This window comes from Polypterus senegalus, chromosome 7 (assembly GCF_016835505.1).
Source record: "Polypterus senegalus isolate Bchr_013 chromosome 7, ASM1683550v1, whole genome shotgun sequence".
Lineage (NCBI taxonomy): Eukaryota > Metazoa > Chordata > Cladistia > Polypteriformes > Polypteridae > Polypterus > Polypterus senegalus.
In genome coordinates, this window is record NC_053160.1 from 17,421,382 (window position 1) to 17,448,288 (window position 26,907).

A 26,907-nucleotide genomic window follows, 5' to 3' on the forward strand; every position below is an offset into this window, starting at 1 on the left:
CCCATTAGCAGCACTCTGTCTTCTTGCCTGCCACCATCGCATGTCCTCCAGCGGCAGCTCACTCCGAGCAGTGGGTCAATCAGGGAACAGCAGGAGCGACCCTGCCCTTCAAATAGTTTATTCTAGTTTAGATTGACTTTATGAACTCTTTTGGGGTGGATGTTCACGTTTTTTCGACAGGAGGGATTGAGGACTCATGTAGACATCCAGGGGTAGAGTGCGATAATCAGCTGGAAAACAGCAACAAAACTCACTGTTACATTAAAGGTAGGCCCTCTTTGCTTGGAGGAATGTTAAACTCATTGACTCAGCATCCTGAGTCATGTGCATGAGTTACGAAACGTAAATGAAGACAAGATGGCATCGACATCTCATGATGGACCGAAGTGAGCACAGAAAGCAAAATACTCAGCAGACGATGTTTTGCACATTATCACCGAGTTGGACTCTGACTTTTCAGACTCGGATTTTGTTGAAAGTGATTGGATCGAGCCGGAGAGTGAAGAGCCGGCATCGGCTGATCGGGTCCCAGCCGAGACCGCCCATCAGGTGATCGGCTGCCAGCTGAGTACATTTGCGCATCTGACACACCTGTGCGCCATCGCATGCGTGAGGGTTGCACTGACAAATGGCTGTATATTGTTCAAGCAGGCAAACAGTGACAGCAACACGACTGCAGCAGATTTCCAAAAGAAGGGGTGGCGGTGCCTTTGGCAAAGCGAGGAAGGCCATCACAAAGAGCAGTGCCAGACAGGCTGACTGAGCGCCAATTTCCTGCAAAAAGTACAAACCTGACTGTGTTGTGTGCAGCAACAGACCATTGAAAAGGAGGCACCTCATATTGTAAAGCAGTGCAATGTGGCAGCGCATGCAGTTGGCTGCTCTGAGCGAGATCAGACCAGATCAGATGTGAAATCAGATAGTATGCAGGCTCATACACCATGCAAGACAGCGACATTTGTCATAAATAAATGTTTTTTACTGATTGATGTGTTAAGCCATTGCTCTGTGTTCTTTTTAGAAAAAAAGTGAGTTTTTTGAAAAATATTCAGCCCTAAAAGAATTAATCCAATGGGGAAATTCAGATGCAAACAGCAGCAGAAATAAAAAAAAAAAACAAGAATACAGACTCATAGGACAAATAATACAGCTAACCAATGAGTACATGGGGTGGAAGCATTGAATTGATTGATAGCAGTGGGCAGAAAAGACCCCCAAGATGCGTTTCTTAGCATACCGTAGTAGAATGAGCCTGTGGTTAAGTGCTCAAAGAAAGCAACACCTGTGGGGATTTTTCATGATGACATCCAATTTTGCTAACTACAGCTTCCCGTGTGCCCAGGAGCAAGCTTTCCTGATGAGCTTGTTCAGGCATTGAACTCAAGTTGCTTTCCGAGGAGCACCACACTGGCTACTATGGACTGGTAGAACATTTCCAGCAGCTTGCTGCATACATCAAAAGACCAGAGTCCCTTCAGGATGTCCAATCTGCTCTTGACCCTTCTTGTCCAGCGCCTCCGTGTTGTCAGACCAGTCTAGTTTCTTATTTATGTGTAACTCTGCACCACTTCCATGTCCTTCTCCCTGATTAGAACATTAGAACACTCTAGACGAGAACAGGCCATTCGACCCAACAAAGTTTACCAGTCCTATCCACTTATTTAAGTCGAGTTTTGCAAGTCCCTAAAGTCTTACTGTCCACCACACTACTTAGTAGCTTATTCCAAGTGTCTATCGTTCTCTGTCTAAAGAAAAATTTCCTAATGTTTGTGCGAAATTTACTTTTAAGTTTCCAACTGTGTCCCCGTGTTCTTGATGAACTCATTTTAAAGTCACCGTCTCGATCCACTGGACTAATTCCCTTCATAATTTTATACACTTTAATCATGTCTCCTCTTAATCTCTTTTATCTTAAACTGTAAAGGCTCAGCTCTTTTAATCTTTTCTCATAACTCATCCCCTGTAGTCCCTGAATCAGCCTAGTTGCTCCTCTCTGGACTTTTTCTAGTGCTGTTATGTCCTTTTTGTATCCTGGAGACTAAAACTGCACACAGAACTCCAGATGAAGCCTCACCAGTGTGTTATAAAGCTTGAGCAGAATGTCCTTGGACTTGTACTCCACACACCATACTATGTAACCTAATATTCTGAATAGTGACTGGTGGTCTCAGAGGCTCCTTGGCATGCAGGAAGACCACCACCAGCTCTTTTGTCTTACTGATGTGGAATTGCAGGTTATTATCCCTGCACCACAAGACAAAGACCTCCACAACCTTTCAGTACTCCGACTCATCTCCATTATTAATGCAGACTATAATGGAGGAGTCATCTGAAAATTTCTGTAGATGGCAAGGGCTGGTATTGTACTGAAAGTCTGCTGTGTAGATGTTAAACATAGCTGAAGCTGGTCTTAGAAGTTTCTTTGCACACTGGAAGTCCACCACCAGCTCTTTTGTCTTACTGATGTGGAGTTGCAGGTTGTTGTCCCTGCACCGCAAGATGGAAGTCCACACATCCTTCCTGTACTTCAACTCATCACTTAGCCTATAATGGAGAAGCCATCTGAAAATTTCTGTAGATGGTAATCGTTGCTATTGTGCTGGAAGTCTGTCATGTGGAGGAGTAAAGAGGAAGGGAGACTGGACGGTCCCCAGGGGTGCTCCAATATTGCACACCACCTTTTCTGAGACACAGTCCTTCAGCCTCACAAACTGCTTTTGGTTGGTCAGGTAGTCTATGATCCAGGAGATTGTAGGGACATCAAGATTCAAAGCCTTGAGCTTTTTCCCCAGTCGATGAGGTAGAATGGCATTAAAAGCAGTGAAAAGAAGATGGTCCTGACTGTGGTGCTGACTTTGTCCAAGTGAGAATAGACTCTGTGCAGCATGGTGATGACAGTATCCTCCATACCTACCTATGTCTGATGGGCAAACCGCAGAGGATCTAGATATTCTGAAACCAGGGGTCAGAACTGTTTTAGGACCAGCTTCACAAAGATCTTCCTAATATATGAAGTAAGAGCAGCTGGTCTGAAGTCCTTAGGATCACTGGAATGGGGGACAAACCCGACCACCTGCCTCCACCACAGGGCCATCTTAACAGCATCATAGGCCCCTGGGAAAAGTAGAGCACTGGGACCCCTGTTTCAATAACAAAACAGACACTACACAGGCATCACAAAAAATGTGGACCACTATGCTCGTGGGGCCCCCAAGCAACTACCCAGCGTGTTAATGTGTTAAGACAGCCCTGCTCCACCATGCGGCACCTGCTCTGCCACAGTCCTGTTCCTCTCGCTGTTCACGTTTACTCTTCCTGTTTAAACTCCATACTTCTTTTCTTTTTTTCCCTTAGCTCTCAGGTTCCCCTTTGTACCCTTTTATACCTTCATGGGTACGGTGTCTTAGTCTATTACACAGTAAATTACACATGCTAAGCCATTCTTCAGCTTTAAAATTTCACAAGAAGATATAATAGCAAGTTAACTTTTAAGTGATTTCAAATGCAGGTTGTTATGGTCCACATCACACCGGTGGATGATCAGTTGCCTAAAGAATCTCCCGGGACAAGCCGACATCTGGTTGTCAAGGAAACGGAAGTTGTCCACATCACCAAGAAGCAGCTGCACTTCACGGACCCCGAGTCGCCCGACAGGGAGCTCACCTACACCATCACCACACTGCCGTACTTCACGTCACTGTCCGGGTAAGTCTTTTGTATCACAACGTGATCGCTAAGTTGTTTAAGCGCAGTTATCTTCATTCATTATATAATCACTTCTTAATGCAACTGCCATCCTTTGCATTCTGTGGTCAGATATTTAAAAGAACAGGAAAAGGGGTAGTGCAGGTGACAGCTCTTGAACAACGGCAATTCCAAAACAGATGGGACAATATGGAAAATGCTAATAAAAACAAGCAGGAGTGATCTGTAAAATCTGTTCCCACGTACTTTACTGAAAACACTACAACAGCACGTGTGATGTTTTACCTTTTGAAACTATACACTCAATGTCAAATCTGATGACTGCAACGCACACCAAATAAAGTTGGGCCAGTTGAACGTTTCCCACTGTGTCACATCACCATTTCTATTTTTTTAAGATTTTATTGAATTTATTAAAAGCAAGTAACGTTCCATACAAGCCAGTCAAACTTGACAAAACTAAATTCAAATCGACTCTCACCCATAAGAAAGAGAGCAAGGCCAAGAGCCAGAGTTAAACTTTAAGAGTAGAAAAAAAGAGGGAGAGAAAATCCTTTTCCCCAATTTAAGTGCTTATTCTTTTTTCTTAATTTTATTGTAATCATTCCATACAAATAGATCAATTTTTCCAAAGAATAGGATTGAAAACAAATTAATCCCCGCCCCTAAGAAAGAGAGCATGGCCAATGGAGTAAAACCTAAAGCTAGTAAAAATAAATAAATCGATGAGTTTAATAGGCGGATAAAGATGAATGGAGAAGAGCTTATTTTAAGATGTTATTGATCAGATCCTGCCAGGTTTGGAAAAAGTTCTGCACAGATCCTCTGAGTGAGATTGTGATTTTTTTCCAATTTCAAAAAATATAAAACATCAGTTTACTGACTTAAAAGAAGAGAGTTAGGATTCTTTCAGTTTAGCAAAATAAGTCTGCATGCCAAAAGTGTAGTAAAGGCAATCACAGTTTGATTGTCCTTCTCCACTTCAAACACAGCTGTTAATGGGTTAGGAGGGCTTGTGACACCATGGCTGTCTGAAAGGCACTTAAAAAGTTTTGCCCAAAATGATGTTCATTTGGTGCAGGCCCAGAACATGTGGCCCAGTGAGGCTGGAACTTGATTGCAGCGTTCGTAGGTTGGCTCTTGCCCTGGAAACATTTTGGACAGTTTTAGTCGAGACAGATGTGCTCGATATATAATTTTGAGTTGAATAATTGCATGCTTTGCGCATATGGAGCTTGAGTGAATTCTCTGCGTTGCTACCTTCCACTTCTTTTCTGATATGTTGAGTGATAGATCTTTTCCCATTGTCCTCTTGGATCTTTGAAAGGGAGAGACTGTAAAATAATTTTATATATTGCAGAAATGCTGTCTGAGTCCTCGAAACTGAGGAAGGTATGAGATGGGGAAAATCGGCCAGGTTCTGTTTTACAAAGTTCCTAATTTGAAGATAGTGAAAGAAATGTGTTGCTGGGAAGTTAAATTTGAAGTGTAATTGTTAATAGGATGCAAAGATGTTCTCTATATAAACAACAACATTTATTTATATAGCACATTTTCATACAAAAAGTAGCTCAATGTGCTTTACATAATGAAGAAAAGAAAAATAAAAGACAAAATAAGAAATTACAATAAGACAACATTAGTTAACATAGAAAAGGAGTAAGGTCCAATGACCAGGGTGAACAGAAAAAAACAGAAAAAAAAACTCCAGACGGTTGAAGAGAAAAAAAAAATCTGCAGGGGTACCAAGGCCACGAGACCGTCCAGTCCCCTCTGGGCATTGTACCTAACATAAATGAAACAGTCCTCTTTGTAGTTAGGGTTCTCACGGAGTCTCAAGATATTAAAAACTGAATATATTTGCGAGGATTGAAAAAGTGCTTATTCTATAATGTTATTGATCAGATCCTTTTTTTAAAAAAGTTTGAACAGATCCTCTTAGTGAGAATTAGATTTTTTCCAATAATTAGATAGTATAGGACAGGTTTTCATTCTAACCATCTTCTTAATTAGTGTGCCGTTTTTGCTGCTGATTACCGTATATACTCTTGTTTAAGTTCTCCCTCGGATAAGTCGGGGCTTGATTTTACTTTATAATTTCCAGTATTTTATAATGTCGGCCACATAAGTCAAATTCAGAAAACTCACGCTATTGGTCCAAGAAATTACTATATGCTAACGCCCACCTGAGAGAGTAACCACAGAGCACACTGCCCTTTTTTTTCTATTTATTGTGCCTACGTGACCACACAGCAATAACTGAACTATTCAGAAGCGACGTTTGCACTGTTTTGTGTTTTTTGTATCTCACACGCTCATACACCTTTATCGTAAGAGCATCTCTTATCTACGATGGAGCATTCGATCAGAAGAAAATATGAAGCTGGTTTTAAATTAAAAGTCATTGAAGTGGCGAAAGAAATTGGAAACTGCGCCTGCTGCAACAAAATTCGATGTGTCTGAGAAACTGATGTGAGATTGGAGGAGGCAAGAAGATGTAAAAAAAAAAATTAAGTGTTGCATTTTTGAACGGACGTATAAGTCAGGGTCTGATTTTATGATCGATTTTTCATGTTTCAAGACCCAACTTAAACATGAGTATATACGGTAACTTGTTTTGCCTTAGTTTTAATTGACGTGACTCAGACCCCTTAGTTCTTTCTTTTTCCTTAATGAACGGCCTAACAATTATGACTCACAAAACAAGCCTTCACATAATCAGCTAACCTGAAAATAAAGAAAGTTGAAGGTCTCGGTCATGTTGGTCTGCTGAGGTTACCAAATCAAGAGTCTGCTGTGGCAGAATGAGAGCAGCAACAAGTCCTGATATTCAATAACGGCTTTAATTAACAGCAAGAATTGGCTTCTCATTAAGAAACTAGTTGGAGTGTGTGGTATAGCGGGTCCACTGCTCACTGAGCACAGACCATTCATTTTTAAATAAATCTCCGCTCTCGCGGCGGGCATAGCGAGAGGGCGTTGGGCCATGGCGAGCCGCGGGACGCTCAGGGTGTGGGCGTTTCTCACCGAGTGCACAGGTGAGGAACTGCCCACATCCGTGATTGCTCCCGTGGCTAATACGTTACAGCTGTCATGGTCCTTCTCCATTTAAAAAGAAGCGCGAGTCGGTCGGGAGAAGGTGGAAGGAGAAAAAGGAAAGAAAAAGGGGGAGGAAAGAACGAAGGAGAAGGAAGAGAACGGAGGTTAGAGGGAAGGAGGAAGCAGGCGAGCAAGTCGGCGCAGGAGGAAGCAGGCGAGCAAGTCGGCGCAGGAGGAAGCAGGCGAGCGAACGCTCGCAGGCAGCTGAAGGCCGCCTGGGTGTTTGGCCAACACCCGGGAGAAGTGGTTGTGGTCGCCCCCGCAGAAGATTGTTTTGTAGGGCGGGAGTGACCGGGAAGGCGCAGGACCCTCCGCGGGAGTTAGCGGGAGTCTGGACTTGGGACGCAGTGTCCCTAACATGAGAACCTTGGCCGTTAAGGGATTCCCAACTCGCTGTCCAGAGGAGCCGACCGGAGCCAAGAACATTTTATTTACTGAACACTGTTTTGTTGGATTTTAAATAAAAGCACTGTTTCACTTTCAACCATCCCCTTGCTCAGATGTTTATTGCCTCCACTGACTAGCTCAATCGGTAACATTACCGACGGTGTTGGGTTGAAGGGCTCCCGAAAAGCTATGGGAGTGTGGAGCCAGAACCCACATCGTCACAGAGTGAAGTTGGCTGGAGTTTGACATTCTAGTTTAGCTGGTCATCTGTTGGTTCGTTTCAGATCTCATTTCTGTTTGGCTGCCATTAAATGAAGAAACAAATCAATTCAGAGGACTGAATCCTTAAAAACAGGGCTATGAAAATGAATGGAAAAGGAGTTAATTAGCAGTGAAAACTGCTCACTGATTAGGAAAAGGGTTAGAATGAAAACCTGCAGCCACTGCAGCCCACCAGGACCGGAGTTGGACACCCCTGGAATTAGACATCATTTACCTACTGACTTAACAGAGGTGGGTTAGGATTCTTCCAGGTGAGCAAGACAAGTCTACGTACTAGTAGTGAGGTAAAGGCAATTATGATTTGTTTGTCCTTCTCAACTTTAAGCCCATCTGAGAGTCCAAACACAGTTGTTTGTGGATTAGGAGGGATTGGGACACCAAGATTGTCTGAAAGGCATTTAAAGATTTTGGTCCAGAATGATGTTAATTTGGTGAAGGCCCAAAACATGGGGACCAGTGAGGCTGGAGCTCGATTGCAACGTTAGCAGATTGGATCTTGCCCTGGAAACATTTTTTTTTTTTTTTACAACTTATTAAACATTCAGGCACTGAAGATGCAAGTTGGTTAGGTTGTATCCAGCAGAATTTTCATCCATCATGAAGGTTTTCACTTGTGCAATTGTATGGGGTCTTCACTGCTGCTGTCCCACTCATTACAGGACTGCAGGCATCCCAGTCTCATAACTGCAATTCTCTGCTTACCCAGCCATGAACTTGGAATCCGGGCAGAACGTGCTTTGCTGTTGTCCAGCACCCTGGAAAAATGGGAACACCCTGGGAAATGCAGCGATGTCTCAGGAAAAGATGGTGTCAGGATGGCAGCATATGTTGCTCCAAACCTTGTACATATCTTTCTTTAAAACTATCTCCCTGCTCTCTTCGCTCGCCAACCTCCTGGCCTGCGCCACACACTAGCCACTTTGCAGTTCTGCCACCCGCGTATGGGGATGCGGAAGTACAATTTAAACAGATTTTTATTTTCATGGGAATTGTTACATATGCACCAACGTAACATATAACTGTCCGTGATTGAATTTTGTTTCTTTCTCTCTATTAAATAAAATGACTTTTTCGAATGTTTGGCCCTGAGATTTGTTAATTGTCATTGCAAAAGCTAGATCTCCTGTGGTGTCTAATGTTATCATCTGAAGACGTACTACATTACCTTTCTTGGATACATCTTTCTTTCTACAGTAATTCATGAGGTGGAAGACCGGATGGTGTTAACAGTTGTAGATATTCTTCGAGATTTTGTAAGTTGTTGTTTTCATCTTTCGCACCATCACCACCAACTGTTTCACCATAGTCTATTGATACGCATTTAACCAATCTGACATGTAACCAGGATGGCACGGTGGTGCAGTGGTAGTGCTGCTGCCTCACAGTTAGGAGACCCGGGTTCAATCCCCAGGTCCTCCCTGAATGGAGGTTGCATGTTCTCCCCGTGTCTGCATGGGTTTCCTCCTACAGTCCAAAGACATGCAGGTTAGGTGCTTTGGCGATCCTTAATTGTGCTTGGTGTGTGTGCCCTGTGGTGGGCTGGCATCCTGCCCGGGGCTTGTTTACTGCCTTGTTCCCTGGGATTGGCTCCAGCAGACCCCCGTGACCCTGTAGTTAGGATATAGCGGGTTGGATAATGTCTGGCTGACATGTAACCATTCAACATTTTTGGACGCATTTAACCAATTTGATGTGTAACCGATTGACATTTTTGCCGTTAATTCATTTGACTTCCTCGTTTCTCAGTGCTAGGATTGCGCATGTACTTATTTTTTCTGTAGATAACCCTTCGTGATAAAATTCTTCAATAAGATTTGGATATAACACGTCTTCTTTAAATGGGAACTTAAAGTGAGGAAAAAGTTCAAATGCGTAAGAGCTGAGAGCGCAGGAAGTGTGTCTGACAAAAGCATTGACACAAATGAAAGTTGAGGTCTTATTTGAAAATGTTTGAGAGGAGGGTGTGACTTGAAAAAATGTCAAGACAAAAGTCTCGTGTCGTGGGACATGAAAAAAATCTCTCTTCTGAAAAGTCTCATCTCTAAAAAAGTCTTCTTGCTTCGAAGGATTTTTTTTATATAATAGAGAGACATTTGAGAGAATTTAAAATCAGTCCATAGCAGTCGTTTATAAAAGATACACAATGAGCGTGTTTAAAATGGGATATAGAGTCTGCAGTTCTAATGTTTAAGGAGATTATCTTTAAATAAAGTCAGAAGGTGTAGGATTTTTTTTTGCTGACTGTTTACTCAGGGGTCCTTATTTCCAGCAGCTTAATCCGTGTTAGTGTCATGATATTCCATCTGAGCTACTCAAAAGTGAAGCTACTCAGCTGCTTAGTTCATTCTTGAGAGTCTGAACATTAAACATCATATGAAACATCTTCATATGGCTTATTTGTATGCCACGCACATTATCTATCTACACTATCACTGGACAGGTTGACAGGCGTCCCCGTGGACTGTGATGTCTAATGATGACATTGTGATCTGCAGTGATAGTAGGGAGCAGGTTGAGGAGACCCTGGAGAGGTGGAGATATGCACTAGAGAGGAGAGGAATGAAGGTCAGTAGGACCACCAAGACGGAATACATGTGTGTGAATGAGAGGGAAGTCAGTGGAATGGCGAGGATGGAGGGAGTAGAGTTGGCGAAGGTGGATGAGTTAAAATACTTGGGATCAACAGTACAGAGTAACGGGGATTGTGGAAGAGAAGTGAAGAAGAGAGTGCAGGCAGGGTGGAGTGGGTGGAGAAGAGTGTCAGGAGTGATTTGTGACAGATGAATATCAGTAAGAGTGAAAGGGAAGGTCTACAGGACGGTAGTGAGACCAGCTATGTTATATGGGTTGGAGACGGTGACACTGACCAAAAAACAGGAGACAGAGCTGGAGGTGGCAGAGTTAAAGATGGTAAGATTGGCATTGAGTGTGACGAGAATGGACAGCATTAGAAATGAGGACATTAGAGCAAGGGTCCCCAACTCTGGTCCTGGAGGACCACATTGGCTGAAGGTTTTCATTCTAACCCTTTTCTTAATTAGTGACCTGTTTTTTGCTGCTATTTAACTTCTTTTGAATTAATTTTATTTGACTTGCTCCTGAAGACTCAGACCCCTTTATTTTTTATTTTTCTTTAATTAGCAGCCAAACAATAATGAAATAAAAAATGAACCAAAACAACTGGTGCCCATCATATAATATCTAAAGGAAGATGAAGGTCTCAGGAATGTTGATTTGCTCAGGTCTCCTAAACATTTTATCAGCGTTCTTAGAAAAGAGAAAATGAACAAATTCAGAAATGTCTGCTGTTGCACAATGAGAGCAGCAACAAGCCACAGAATTAAAGAACAAGTTTAATTAACGACAAGACTCTGCGCCTGATTAAGAAACTGGTTGGAGTGAAATTGGTTGGAGTTTGAGGCCCCGACTTAGTTAGTCTTCTGTTGGCTCACTCACTTCACATTTCATTTCTGTTTGGGTATTATTTAAGGAAAGAAATTTAAAAAAACAAGTCAACTAAAATTAATTCACAGAAAGTTAATTAGCAGCACAAATGGGGCACTAATTAAAAAAGGGGTTAGAATGAAAACCTGCAGCTATGGTGGTCCTCCAGGACCAGAGTTGGCGACCGCTGCATTAGAGGGTCAACTCAAGTTGGATGGTTTGGAGACAAAGTCAGAGAGGCGAGATTGTGTTGGTTTGGACATGTGCAATGGAGAGATGCTGGGTATATTGGGAGAAGGGTGCTAAGGATAGAGCTGCCAAGCAAGAGGACAAGAGGAAGGCCTAAGAGAAGGTTTATGGATGTAGTGAGAGAGAACATGAAGGTGATGGGTGTGACAGGACAAGATGAAGAGGACAGGAAGATATGGAAGAAGATGATCTGCTGTGGCAACACTTAACGGGAGCAGCCGAAAGAAGAAGAAGAAGACTATCCAGTATATGCACATACACTGTTTTTACTCATCTATAATAATAAAAGGCAAAGCCCTCACTGACTGACTGACTGACTCACTGACTCATCACTAATTCTCCAACTTCCCGTGTAGGTAGAAAGCTGAAATTTGGCAGGCTTATTCCTTACAGCTTACTTACAAAAGTTAAGCAGGTTTCATTTCGAAATTCTACACGTAACGGTCATAACAATCAACAACGTCCGCCATGTTGAACTTTCTTATTTATGGCGCCATCTTCACAAAATTTGGCAGGCGGCTTCCCTGCGCTAACCGAAACTGATGTACTTACTTATTTCGATGGTATGACGCCACTGTCGGCCGCCATATTGGACTTTCCAACGTCATCAATTTTCAAACTTCCCGTGTAGGTAGAAGGCTGACCCCATCTTCACGAAATTTGGTAGGTGGCTTCCCTGCGCTAACCAAAACCGATGTGCGTACTTATTTCGGTGGTATGACGCCACTGTCGGTCGCCATATTGAATTTTCCAAACGTCACTAATTCTCCAACTTCCTGTGTAGGTAGAAAGCTGAAATTTGGCAGGCCCATTCCTTACAGCTTACTTACAAAAGTTAAGCAGGTTTCATTTCGAAATTCTACGCGTAACGGTCATAGCGATCATAACAATCAACAACGTCCGCCATATTGAACTTTCTTATTCATGGCCCCATCTTCACGAAATTTGGTAGGCGGCTTCCCGGCGCTAAACGAAACCAATGTAATACTTATTTTGGTGGTATGACGCCACTGTCAGCCGCCATATTGAACTTTCCAACGTCACTAATTCTCCAACTTCCCGTGTAGGTAGAAGGCTGAAATTTGGCAGGCCCATTCCTTACAGCTTACTTACAAAAGTTAAGCAGGTTTCATTTCGAAATTCTACGCGTAATGGTCATAACGGTCAACAACATCCGCCATGTTGAACTTTCTTATTTATGGCGCCATCTTCTCGAAATTTGGTAGGCGGCTTCCCTTCACTAACCGAAACCAATGTAGTACTTATTTCGGTGGTATGATGCCACTGTTGGCCGCCATATTGAACTTTTCAACAGTCTTTGTTACTTATGGGCCCATCTTCAAGAAATTTGGTACACGGGTTCCCAACGCTAACTGAATCCTACTTACGTACATATATACATCTATAGCCTGCAGCTCGGTCACCGTGTGAGGCGGCGTTGGGTCCCCCATCCCAACGCCTCCCACGTTGTTGGCTGCCTGCCTATATAAGGCCGTCCATCGCTCCAGTCTATACATTGCCTTCCTTGCTTCGCCACGGGATTCACGTCTCCCTACTGATAACTACAGCCTTTTTGTTTAATCCACGGGTTCTCTGCTGTTTTATTGTTTGCTTATTACAATTATAGTTATTGTATAGGTATTTTAGACTTACTTTACATTGCTCAGGTACTCATTTCTTTTATCATTCCAACCGTACCCCCATTAACATGTCTATCCAGGTGATCACCATCAATCAAAGAACTGTCACTTACCGAGTGGTTTTCATGCCCGGAGATACCACCTACCTTTTCCATTCTCTTTGTTACATATTGCACGGCCATATCAGGCTCACTCTTGATATCCGGAGGAACATTGTGTCTTATGTATTGAATGACTGAGACAGGTTCAAGGTGTGGACTGATGACGGTACAGGAGATAATTATACTACACAGGAGCACTAGAAGAGTGAAATGCTTAAGCCCTTCACCTATGGATCTGCATGTGAGTTGATGGCTGCCGCTGAATTGTTCGGTTGTCTCTTTCAAGTGTACCGAAATGGCCAAAAATTTTACACCTTTCGACAACCGCCAATGCCTCTTAAACATCTTAGATTCACAGGTGACGATTTCAGTAGTGGACACTTTGATATTTATGAATGTTTAAACTCTCAAAAGCTGGATGTGATTTTATCGCTGAAACTGGTTTTGTGCTTACAACGCTTGACAGATGCCGAATGTCTCTTCAACACAAGTCCTGCAAATACTGTCGTAATTGAAACAAACCATGAAACTCAAACCGATTATGACAGCAGCAATCCAAGCTGTCAAATTTCAGACAAGATTACTTTTCACATGGCCAACTGTAAGTTGCATGCTCAAGAGTAAGCTCAGCGCCCAGCTTGGTCATATTACAACTCGGAGGGCCGAACTGACAACGTGGTACACAAAGAGATCCTTAACAAATAATTATTGGCATATTTTCCCTCAGTTTAAAAAGGTTAAATTTTCTTCTTAATAAAAATTTTAATGCAGTACTTTGCCGCTGCGAAGCGCGGGTATTTTGCTAGTTTATCTTATACTGCACATATACTGTTGTAATGGTAAGTCGTATTTGCAGTTAGGATTACTCTGTGGAAGATCCTTGATTGATTTGTGGTAAAGCTGTCTGTGAAAGATATTTTAAGGTCCTTCCACGGAGTTTTGATATATACAGTAAGATCATCACCAAACACAGCTGCCCAGTTCTTGAATTTCAGCAAGAATCTGTGAGGTTCACATAGTTGAAGGACATGTATTTTGGGGTTTGACCAGTAAGATCAAACCTAATTCTAAGAATTTGTGAACAATCAACTCTTCAGAAAGCTTTAATCTTGTGTGGAAGGCAAATAAGGAAGCAGGGAACCAACAAAAAGTTTGGGCTGCCAACTGGGTGACTCCCTTTTGCTGCAAGTGTCCAGAAAATAGAACAAAAAGGGGCGTATGGTGGCACAATGGGCCTTTTAAGCCTCCATGGCTTCTCAAAATACACAGCTCTTTCGAGCAGGTATGTGTCCAGGTGCTCCTTCATGCTGGATGTAGTTCCCCCAACTGAGACGCCATCTTTCCATAGGCCTCGGATTTATGCCCTCCTGACAGGAAGGGATGTGGCTTAATTCAATACCTGGAGTGCCATCCTTGGGTGGCTTCTTGGAGTTCAAGGAGGAGAAAAGAGATGATACGGTTAGTGTTGGCATTCCCTCTCGTCCCGGAGGGTTATTGCATACCTTATCAGTGCCTGCAAGGAGATCCTCAGACGCCTGTGTGTGACACGTGACAGATAAACATAAGAAGTTATGTAGATGAGCCTTTACATGTTGATTTTTCAGATGGAGTGCTTAACTTGGTCTATAACTTTCTATTTTTAAAGGAGACCTGATGCAGGAAAGTTGTTCTTACTCGACAGCACCTCCAAATTCACTAAAGATGCAACTGTTCCAATGCTAAGATCATTCACCCAGGTAGGTGCACTGAACACTTGACTTTCTAACTAAACTGTAGGTCTTGAAAAAGTCAAATCCTATTAAGTGTCAGGATTACTCGGATGAGATACTCTCACTGTGTGTGGAACCATGGAAATGTACTGTGTCAATTTACATAAAATGTATTATTATTATAAAGTATATGCTATAACATTCTCATCCCAGCTTCATCCCATTCATGATCCAGTGGGCTGGAGCTCATCCTTTCATATGCAGTGCCCTTATAGTTGCAATTCCCTGTTGAGAGAGTGTGATAGAAACCAGGCCAGGTTCAAATAATGGAAGGTTTATTATCCAAATTACTTCCAAAGTTGCAAAACACAAACACAAATAACAGGTTTTCTCTTCTCCCAATACTCTCTCTCTTTTCTCACCACCGCATTGCCCTCCTCCAGTCGAGTGTTGCTCCATGTCCTCCCAGCTCTGACTCCCTGCTGGTTCCTGAATGGGTGGCGATATGGAAAGCTGCTGCAATCTAGCATCTGGGGGGAATAAACATCCCCTAGGGACAGTCCTTCCATGTTTTCTTCTCTTATGGCCAGGCAAGGTATAAAGTCCATGTTCGGTCAGGGTAAGGGATCTTCTGGACTCCTGGCTAGGCCACTCGTCCATCTTTTGTGCGCCTCCTACAAGTGCCACTTTCAGCAGGACCCAAGATTTCTGACATGTTAAACTACTTGTAACTTCTTCCATATGATATAAAGAACTTTATTGCAAAACAAAGGCAAATTAAAGAACATGATAAACGTTTTAAATTTGGCATAACATACTTCCAAAGATGCCATTTCTTTTGCCGTAAACCCACAGTTAGGTCCATAAATATTGTGTTCAAAAAATGCTTTAGTTGCCTCACATTTTTATGCAATCATTTTGTTCACCCCACTGAATTAAAGCTGAAAGTCGGCATCTGAGTTGTGTCATTTAAAAATCATTGTGGTAATATACAGAACCAAAATTAGAAAAAAAGTTGTCTCTGTCCAAATATTTCTGGGCCTAACTGTATGTGTTATATCCAAATAAAATGGTCTAAAAACTGTTGCTTCATGTCCTCCTTAACAACAATCATCTGAACCAACCCCCTTTACAAAAGCAGGACAGACTAATGGATCTCCTACTCATTGTACATAAAGGCTTGGCTAATCAACTGATACAGTACTCATACTTTAATATAAGCATTTACATATTATTATACAAATGGCTCTTACAGCCCTCCATTATATTTGGGACAAAGACCCCTTTCTCCTTGATTTCCCCCTCTGCTCTCCAGTTTAAAATTGCAAATCAAACATTTCAGACCTTGTGAGTAAAGAGCACATTGCAGACTTTAATTTAAGAGGATATGCGTATATTTCAGTCAGACCATGTAGAAATGACAACACTTTTTCTATATGGTCCTCCCATAACGTTTCAGACAGTTGGTGTCACAGGTGTTTATGATTCCTCAGGTGGGTTTCATGGCTTCTTAAGATACCTCAGCTGGTTTTGGAGACTAGTTGCCATTGTTCAACAAGAAGATGTAGAAGGAAAATTTTTTATAATAGCATAGAGAATAGCAAATTAACATAAAGAGCCATAAAAAGTAATTAAAAGCGTCTAAAATATTACGATTAAGCATAAATTAGAATGTTAAGCAAATATGATAGGTCAAGCAAATAGTTAACTAAAAATCAGTTATATTGCATTATTTTTTAAGCTTACAGCAAAATATCTAGTCTGGGAAATTGACACATCAAAACCAGCTTCAGAAAAGATAAGAGTTTGAGAACACCTGTGATTCACGACTAGGAAGCGATAAAGATGGCTCTGGAAGGCACATAGAGAGACCAGATGGACTGGTGAATCAGCAGAAAAGGAACAAAAGGCTTTTGCTGTAAGCAAAACCCATATATGGAATTGAAGCCTTGGCCAGTTAGAGAAAATGGGAACAGCATAGAAAAATAAAAATACCACGAGGGTGCCAGTGATAGGAAAGTAAGGAGATAATAAGGTTTCCCATGGGAACTCAAGGTTCGGCCGGACAGGAGTAGAAGGGAGTCAGAGAAGATGGGAAAAAGAGCTCATTCGAGCGAGGTCAGAAAAGATAGGAAATGACATAAGAAAAGCTCAAAGATGGTAAGAGGAAGCCATCCACCCAGTCTTAGACCAACGAAAATAAGCCGAACAGACACCAAGAGGAATAATGGACAGTAAAACCAGGTAAGAATGAGCTAATCGAACGATTGTTATAAAAACTTCAATCGCTGTAATGTTCGGGGCTCAATCTCATTCGGCCGAATTGGGTTGAGCCCATGTTGTTGAGATATTGCAATAAAGCCTTAAAACTCCGTCTGTCTATCCCGAGTCCTAATAGCCTTTATTTTTAGGTAAAAAGCCTTCTGATGATGAATTTTTCGCCACGACAAGAACAAGAGCTGTAGCGATGAAAGTCAAAGCTCCTGGTGATGTCAGTGAATCACAGACTTCAAGAAGTCATTGCATTCGGGGATATGCAACAAAGTCCTAAATATGACAACGGCTGTAACAGACCATTGCTGTGTGCCAACTTTATGGTGCCCTAAAATGGGGGTTGGGCATGTGAAAAAAATGGTTCTTTAAATCCCCTTAAATGAAAGTCTACATTGGGCACTTTAATCATGTTGGAGCAGGGAGAAAATCAAAGAAAAATGCATCTTTGTCCCAAACATTACGCAGGGCACCATGCATACACTCAGCAGGTGAGCAATAAAGAGCACTTGCAGCCACTTAATAAATCCTGAAAGTATGTAGAAATATCTGGCCTCAAACCAAATTTTTACTCGATAAACACACCATAAGGAGCAACTTTTCATGTCTGTGCCAAGTCCCCCCAAAAAATAAAATGCTTCCTCAAGGCACTTCCCTAATAAAGCGCAGGTGCAGACAGATTTTGGAAGACAACCTCAGCCTGTGGTCTTCCCCTGTACACATGGGGAACCTCCACTGTCAGCTGGCCATCGTTCAACAATTCATTACTGGACAGATGTTGTTCATTAGTGTTCATTTATCTTCATTAGTTCCTACTTAACAAATCAGAGTAGTTATGTGTACTAATTCTGTATTTAGTAATTGGTTAAGTCTATACTTGCATTCTACCTGAGAGCTTGTCACAGCGCTGTGCGTCTGCACTCGGTCAGTGTGTTCGCATGCACTTTAGTGACAGGAGCCACAGGCAGAAGACGCTTGAAGCGTCCACAAAGATAAATGTCCTCAGACAAATGTCTGAGTGATCCTTCTCTTCGTTGAGATAATCTGTCTGAATATTTCAGAAATAGTTCCATTTACGTTAATGAGGTGAATGTGCTAAAGTCTGGAGCACAATCTCAAGAGCAGTAGGGTAACACGTTTGCGAAGCCTATAAAGAAGTTAAAAATCCGGTGCTCAGACGCAGGTCCCAGAGCTCGTTGATGTTCTTAGAGGGGATTATTGTGTTAAATGCAGAGCTATAGCCTGTAAATAGCCTATTCACAATGTGATGGACAACAAGCAAGGGCGGTCATTCCGTCCAGGATGTGACAAGGATCCTTACCTGGATGTGAGGCCAGCCATTTTGAAGGCACATGAAAGAAGGTGTGAACCGCCCTGTCCCGGCCTTATCAGTGCCTGCAAGGTGATCCTCAGACACCTATGTGTGACATGTGACAGATGAGCACAATGAAATATACAGATGGGCTTTTAAATGTTTCACGATTTGTTGAATTTTCAGATGGAATGCTTAACTTGGTCTATCTTTAATGGAGCAGGCCCACCACCAGGTGGGGGGACAAACGGGACTCTGGTCCGGGGCCCTAATGGAAGGGGGCCCCTTCATGCTTGATTTTTTTTATGCTAATGTTGTGCGCGTAGATATACAGTATATTAGGACAATTATTCAAGTTACATGTAATCGAAAAGTTAAATCATTTAGCTTACAACAATACAAATGAGTGTTTTAATAGCCGCACACTCCACGCAAGTAGATATCGTGCTCGTGTCGTGTGAAGCACGCTTGTCAAAGGAGGCCGGCAGCGACACGCTTCTCAAAGACAAAGGAGAGCCGACGCCGACGTCCTTGAGCTTGACGTTGAGTAGTATGTTTGTTGTAACAGGGTACTGTACATGGATAATGGATTGACTTCACCGATGTAATTGAATACTTCTGTTTCACACACACAGGCGCTGTTCTCAGACAACAGCGATATTGTTGTGCACTGTCGTGGATGTTGACGTGTATGGTGTAGCAGAAGTCCGTCTCCGTAGTTTGATAATTCATTCGCTTGGGTGTTTATTGTTGCTTTTAAAGCAGTGACGAGTGTGCGTTGGTTTTGTGTGTATCACTAAAGATTCTGGATCACCCGGATTTTTTGAAAACTTTGAAGTTTGATACAGCAAGTTACCATACTGATTGTACACCATGTAGATAACCCTAACCGTTAGTATATATCAAAATGTTCAGATGTTACTCCTATTCATTGCATTGGTATAATTGTACCGTTACACGTCAGAAAATACATAGGCCTATCTCATTAATGTATTGTTTCAATTCCGCTACGAGCTTCCGTTAGCAATGGCTTTCCTTCTCAGTCAAACTTTGATGTGCGAGAAGGCTTAACTCATCAAGTATGGTATTTGTAAATGCAGCATTGTCACTGTCGGATAAACTACATTTCAATCATTTTGTATACGTATTTGAAGATTTTGCCATGAGGGGACCCGGGGGAAGGCAGAGGGGCCCACACGTACCCAGTTGTCTGGGGCCCAAATATTTCTGACGGTGGGCCTGAATGGAGACCTAATACAGGAAAGTTGTTCTTAGTCGACAGCATCTCCAAATTCACTAAAGATACAACTGTTCTGATGCTAAGATCATTCACCCAGGATACAGCCAGGAGATGCCGGTGATGAAGCGGGTACACTGGCATCCAGGCACGGTTAGATTGAAAAACAATATCTGACTGGGAGGCCACTGTGATGGAAGGGCAGGCGGAGACAACCTGCTGCATGCTCTTCCGGGACAGTAGAGAGCAGCATCCCTGGGCAAAACTACCTGTCCGGACACACACAAGGCATGGCTGGGGATCGTAGTCCCATGGGGCAGCCTTCTCAGGTTCCGTGGGTGCTGCCAGGGGATGCTTCAGTGATCTGTGATCCCTGTTTTATGGGACTTCCATTAAGGGGGTGCAGCAGGGATCTGGGATTCCTACTTTGTGGGACTTCCATTTGACCCAGAAGTGCTTGCAACGGGCAGTGCCCAAGCACCAGAAGTACTCCAGCAGCCTAAGAATGAAGAAATCACTCATCCTCATGCAGGTGAGTTGGAGTCAGGTGGAAGAAAGGCAAAGCTCACCTGGAGTAAGTGGCATAGTAGGGAGCATTGTAGCACCCCAAAGATAACCTCACAGACACAAGTCCCGGGTGCAAATATAAGGTTTATTATAATGAAATAACTTTATAATATGCTTCTTTGTAATGATTAACACAAGTACAGGTCTCTTCTCACTTTTTCTTTCTTCTTCCACTTCTACGCTCCTCCTGGTGAGTTTTGTTCTTTTTCCATCCGACTCCAACTTTCCCTGACGAAGTCGAGTGGCTTCTTTAATCTTAAACCCAGAAGTAGACATCACAAATCCCTGCCGCAACATCTGCCAGCACCCACGGTACCCGACAAGGCTGTCCCAATGGGAACTACAGTTCCCAGCATGCCTTGCAGGTGCCCATACAGGTAGCGTCACCCAAGGATACTGCCACCTAGCATGTTGAGGGAGCATGTAGCCCTTACAGGTTGTCTCCTCCTGTTCTTCTGTCACATTGGCCTCCTGACCGGGTATTGTTCCTCAGTCCAATCCTGCCAGGATACCTGCATACCCACTTCCACACTGACATCTCCAGGCCAAGGCAGGCCGATCCTTACCTTTCTTTCTGATGCCTCCGAAGGGCTGGTATCTCATCCAGGCCAGGACACGCACCATCCGTCACAGGACATAATTCCTTCTCTTGTTGTCCAGGTGGGCCAATACTGTGTGAAGGATCAAGGTGATGGCATCCTCTGTGGATCTACTGGCGTAATATACAAACTGTAATGGGTCCAGTTCCATTGGCACAAAAGAAATTATGTGATTTTGGATTATTAACCCCCTAAAAATACCTCATTGCTATAAGTGGGATGCTGCTGACAGAAGTTTATTTTTCCTCTCTGCTTAGTTTCAAATTGCTTTGTGTCTTTATGTTATTCTTTATATTGTTCGTAAAGTCTGTAATTGTATTTTACCTGAGAACTTGTCATTGAGTGCAAATGCTCTTCACTGCTATCCAGAAATAAACTAAATTGAATTGAAGTATAGGCACTTAATGTTATCTTTGCTTTTTCCCAGCATGCTGTGAACTTCATGAAGGTAGCTTACATGCCACCCATCCAAGATATCGGTCCTGAAGCTCAACATATCCAGTTTATCTTCTCCGTTTCAAACCAGCATGGAGCCACAGTGATTGGCATCTGCTTCAATATCACCGTCCTCCCTGAAGACAATCAGGCACCTCAGGTAGGAAATGTCCTTAGAACCGGACTTGCCCAAAATGGGTATTAAAGGTCACATAATCTGAGAGCAGTAGAACCTACTCGATACAAAGTGATCAGTCTGAGGAAGAATCACCCTGACAGTCTTAGTGGTCTGATGAAGGAAGGCAAAGGCTGTAAATGAAGGACGACTAAGGCCATGGATCCTGGTGCATTACATGTAATTTACCCACACCAGGTCAAAAAGTAAGGCCATGGCCAATGTAGAAAAAGGCAAAGATTTGAACAGATTCAGTCTGCCCTAGAGAAAGCTATGGAGATGTTAGAAATTTTAACCAAACCAAATTATTGTCATTTTAACAAAGCAATTTTATATGAATCCTATTACAGTAAAACCTCAATTATCCATCAGGGGTTGGGACGGAGGCTGAAAAGAGAAAAGACGGATAACAGAACAGCTGCTTTTAAAATGATATACAGTAAGACAAGTTTAGCAAATAGTAGTCTTTATTTACAAAAAAAAAAAAACAATATTAACAAAATATAATATAACCATCCAACCATTAGCCAACCCGCTATATCCTAACTACAGGGTCACCGGGGTCTGCTGGAGCAAATCCCAGCCAACACAGGGCGCAAGGCAGGAAACAAACCCTAGGCAGGGCGCCAGGGCACCGCAAGGCGAAATATAATATAGTATTAAGAAAATTCATTCATTTGTTTAATATTGTAATGACCAGCATAATAAGCAAATACAACTCAGAGGTAGTGGAGTTTTCTACGTTGTGCTTGGAGTCTTTGCTCCATAACAAATGGTGCCCTGTCTTATACTCCATTATCTGGGTTACAGAGCACACCTCCAAAACAATAAAAGAAAGCTTTCTCTACCAATAATTATCTCCAGCCACTCACGTTCTGTCTTTATCTCTACCGCAAACACTGTTGCTTATTGCCTTTGAGATGTGCTGCTACATTCTGAATCATCTGCAGCGGCTTAGTGTCACTTGCTTGTGCTCCTACCAGCAGAGTTTCAGTAGTTCAGATGTGACAAGACCAAAGCCTGGACCAGGAGATGTGCTGCGTACTCAGTCAGATTAGATCTGATCTTGTGGAGTTTGCAAAGAGTGGTCCTGAAAGACCAAGAGACGGCAGCAACATTGTCTTTGAAGGACAGATGTTCATCAATCACCACCTCAAGGCTGCATACCACCTTGGCAGATGTTTTTGACCGTAAGCAAAGCTGAACAGTAATGGGACAGGCTGGAATAATAATAATAATAATTCTTTACATTTATATATCGCTTTTCTCACTACTCAAAGTTCCCTCCATGCAGGGAGGACCTACTAAGGTCTGTCTTTGCCAGCTTGAACTGGAGATGGTGCTTCTTCATCCAGATTGCAGCATTAGTGAGAGATGCAGAGATTCTAGATGATATTGTATGGTACTCTGGAAAAAATGAGAGCTGTAGCTGTGTAGCATCAGCATGGCACTGATAGGGACTGGTAAATAGGGAGTAGAGAGAGAAGAGGAGAGGACTCAGCACAAGTCCTTGGGGCACCCCCAGTGCTCACCTATCACAACCCTTGACACCTGTCCACTCTCTCTGCCCAAGAAGTAGGACTCAGACCATCTGAGGGCAGTCCCAGTGATTGCAGTGTGTCAGACAGGGTGGTAAGGAGTATCTGCTGGTGGACCATGTCAAAGCCAAGGGAGAAATCCATCCAGCAGGATGAGCGCTGGTGACATATTGCTAGCTCTGACCTCCCGTAAGGTGTCCACACCAGTGAATAGATTGGTCTCAGTGGATTGACTCTCCCTAAATCCTGACTGATTAGGATCAAGAAGAAGAAATGAAGAGACCTGGTCATGGACAACATGTCCCAGTGTTTTGGAAAGAAAGGAGAGGAGAGACACTGGTCTGTAAATACCGACTTGAGATGAGACAAGAGTGAGCTTCTTGAGGAGAGGAGTTATCAGAGCAGCCCATGGTGTCATACTGAGAATTTCTTTTTCTATTTTTATAATTTAGTTTTTATTAATAATGGTTTAAATTATCCTCTCCTTTCTTACTTCCACATAACTGGTGATTTCGGCGATGGGGTTCAAAAATCTGCTTTCAAGTTCACTTTGGACTATAATTCTACGATGTTCAAAATTTCTAAACAACTAAATTTCCAAAAGTTGATTTCACACACACCCATATGTGTGTGTTCATGGAAAATTAAAGTTGAGTTTTAAGTATTTAATATACAGTTTTCGTTGGAAAATTATAAATTTTTTGGTGGTGTGTAGAGCTTCTGGATGAGACATTTTAGAACAACGTTTTCAAGATGTCCACCCTGAAGGATAAGACTTATTTAGAACAATAGGCTCCTAAAAAAAACGTATCTTTACTTCTTCAAATAATTTGCATCATGTTCATCGTTACAGGCTAAAGGCCGATAGTGCTTGGTCCAGTACATGGGGTATGTATGGCAAAGGCGCTATATAAATAAATGTATTATTCCACATCCCCGTATCCTTCAAAACTAGTTTGATCTACAGGACGTATCCAACGATAACTGCCAAAGACATCGTTTCATTTTTGCAGTCTTTTCTGTTTAGTCATGGGACCAGGCTTATTGATTTTCCAAATTTTTTCCATGAGTAGTTTATGAAATATATAATTTATTTAAACTTTCAGGTTCAAACACACAGAGACATACACATGTATAAATAAAGACTGCTGACATCTTGTTGGCCCTATCAAACCAAGTTATTATTTATTTCAGATAAAAACCCAATCATGTTAATTTATAAAGCCTTCAAATAGAATTTTCCTGTTTCAGGTATTCACAAATGAGCTCACCGTACAGGAAGGAGGCGCATGCCAAGTAACGGAGAAACACCTAATAGTGGTCGACCAGGACACAAAGGAGGAGAGGATTTGGATCCAGCTGGTGAGGAAACCTCAACATGGCCACTTAGAGATGAATGCATTCCCCATTCAAGAAGGTGGAATGTTCAGTTTGCAAGATCTCAAAAGCCACAAAATTAGGTTTGTTGAGTGTTTTGTTTTCTTTTACTATATGAATGAAATTCTTTCAATTATAGCATCTATCCAAGTGGCTGGTAAACAGTTTTGCTCGTTGTGATTCCTTGGCATAATTTTAGATCGTGTATCTTCTAAGTGTTTTGAAGACAATGAGGTTCACAAATTGCACATGTGCACTACAGACATGCTGGGCCTCTGCATGTATTGAAAGTCAGTAAAACTACATATGCAAAAGTGTTGTAAAGTACTGCTGTTGACAAAAGTGCCACCATGATGGTAATGACAACGACAGTCCTAGTACAGGGAAACACAAACTGAATGTCATTAGAACATTAGAACAATCTAGAAAAGAAAAGCTCTTCACTCGCTATCCACTTCATTCTTCTAAAGTAACATCAAGTTCAGTTTTGAAGGTCCCTAAAGTCCTTCTGTCTACCACATGGCTTGCTCACTTATTCCACGTGTCTGTGGTTCTCAGTGTGAAGAAACATTTTCTAATGTCTGTGTGAAATTTCCCCTTAACAAGTTTCCAACTGTGTCCCCGTGTTCTTGATGAACTCATTTTAAAGTCACCGTCTCGATCCACTGCACTAATTCCCTTCATAATTTTAAATACTTCAGTCAGGTCTCCTCTTAATCTTAAAAGCTCAGCTCTTTTAATCTTTCCTCATAACTCATCCCCTGTAGTCCCTGAATCAGCCTAGTCACTCTTCTCTGAACTTTTTTTAGTGCTGTTATGTCCTTTTTGTAGCCTGGAGACCAAAACTGCACCCAGTACTCCAGATGAGGCCTCACCAGTGCATCAGTAGACTACATATGCAGATGTGTTGTAAAGTATTGTTGTTCGCAAAAGTGCCACCGTGATGGCAATGACAACGACAGTCCTGGCACAGGGAAACACAAACTAACTGCCATTAGAACATTAGAGCAATATGGATGAGAACAGGCCATTCAGCCCAATAAATATCCACTTAATTCTTCTAAAGTAACATCAAGTTCAGTTTTGAAGGTCCCTCAAATCCTACTGTCTACCACACAACTGGGTCACTTATTCCATGTGTCTGTGGTTCTCTGTGTAGATCTTCCTAATGTTTGTGCTAAATTTACCCTTCACAAGTTTCCAACTGTGTCCCTGTGTCCTTGATGAACTCATTTTAAATTCACCGTCTTGATCCACTCAACTAAGTCCCTTCATAATTTTAAACACTTCAGTCAGGTCTCCTCTTAATCTTCTTTTGTTTGAACTGTAAAGGCTCAGCTCTTTTAATCTTTCTTCATAACTCATCCCCTGTAGTCCTATAATCAGCCTAGTCGCTCTTCTCTGGACTTTTTCTAGTGTTGCTATGTCCTTTTTGTGGTCTGGAGAACAAAACTGCACACAGTACTCCAGATGAGGCTTCACCGGGGAGTTACAAAGCTTCAGCATCCCCTCCTTGGACCTCCACACATCAGGGCGCTATATAATGCACTTCACCTTACCCAAGACCAACTGGGTGCTCACACGTCTTGTATATGCTCTGGGTGCCCTAGAAGTGAATTCTCTAGAAACACCAGAGAGACAGAGAAGAATTAGAAGGAGGCCACTAATATTATTTGAGGCTGATAAGAGGCCACAGACATCCGCCGCCAATCTCGTCTGTTCCCCACCATCAAGCTACCTTGGAGGTCTGGGCTTTTAAAGGATGCTCTTGGGAATCTTCAAGATAGCAGCAGAGCATCCCCAAAGCTGAGCTTTGATGCAATTCCTTTAATTGGCTTTTGCTCAACTATGTGACCTTAGGCCCTGGGCTGCCTGGGGTAAGGCCTATTTTTAGGCAGGCCACTGAGGGTCCTGGGCTGGAATTCCAGGACTCCTTGTCGGCCTCACCTCTTTTTTTTGATTCTGTTTGTGGTTTAGAATCATAACAGTGGGATTTTTCTCAAGGTAATTTCTTCATCACATCCCAAAGACAAGCACACTAGATTAATTAGTAAATCTCAAGTGGCTTATATGATTTTGTGCTTCAATTTGACATTCAGTAGACTTGTGTCCTGTTCTAGACTGCTTCCTGGCTTTCAGTAAATGTTTCCCTGGGAAAAGCCGTATTTAAATGATTTGCAGTAGGTAACCACAAGGTGGCGCCAATTAGCCCCAAACCACAGACTCAGTAATACCCAACACAATCCTAGGTTCAAATAAATGATTTTTATTTGACAAAACACCTTCTATTCCAGAACACCAGCAAAATACACCATTCACAGTTCTCTCCTTCCTCCTCCAAGAGAGCGTTGGTCACTATCTCGTGATTCTGACACATCTAAGTGAGGCGGAAGGGGTCTCTTATAAAGTTGACACAGGAACTGCTTCCTGGTTTCTTGCCCAAGTCATCCAGAGCATTTCCAGGTCATGCGGACACCAGTGCAATCCTCCTCTGGCAGCTTCCTCCGGCAGTCCCCAAAGACCCTGACAGGGCTGCAATTCCCAGGCCATCCTGCGAGTGTCCTAATTGGGTTCAGCCCTGAGGTACACTGCCACCTGTCATCTGAGAGAATGACCTGCCCCTGGTAAGCCCATTCACCCATTTTTTCCATCATGGCATGCTGCCTGGGTATTAATCCTTCCTTTATTCTGGCCGGGATGCCTGTCCTTCCTTCCTTCCTGGCTTATACTCGGTATAATCTCAAAATACCAAAATGACACTTTATTCATTAAACAAAGAC

General features: G+C 42.5%; 1 protein-coding gene across 3 annotated transcripts in view; it reads left to right on the forward strand.

Annotated features, from left to right (window-relative positions):
- frem1a (Fras1 related extracellular matrix 1a) overlaps positions 1-26,907 on the forward strand; it is a 265,444-nt gene that overhangs the window by 134,566 nt on the left and 103,971 nt on the right. For all 3 annotated transcript variants that reach the window (XM_039758260.1, XM_039758263.1, XM_039758261.1), the window contains exons 11-14: positions 3,509-3,705; positions 14,553-14,643; positions 21,030-21,197; positions 24,002-24,210. In XM_039758260.1, coding sequence (XP_039614194.1) covers positions 3,509-3,705; positions 14,553-14,643; positions 21,030-21,197; positions 24,002-24,210 — 665 coding nt within the window. The remainder of the gene's footprint in view (positions 1-3,508; positions 3,706-14,552; positions 14,644-21,029; positions 21,198-24,001; positions 24,211-26,907) is intronic.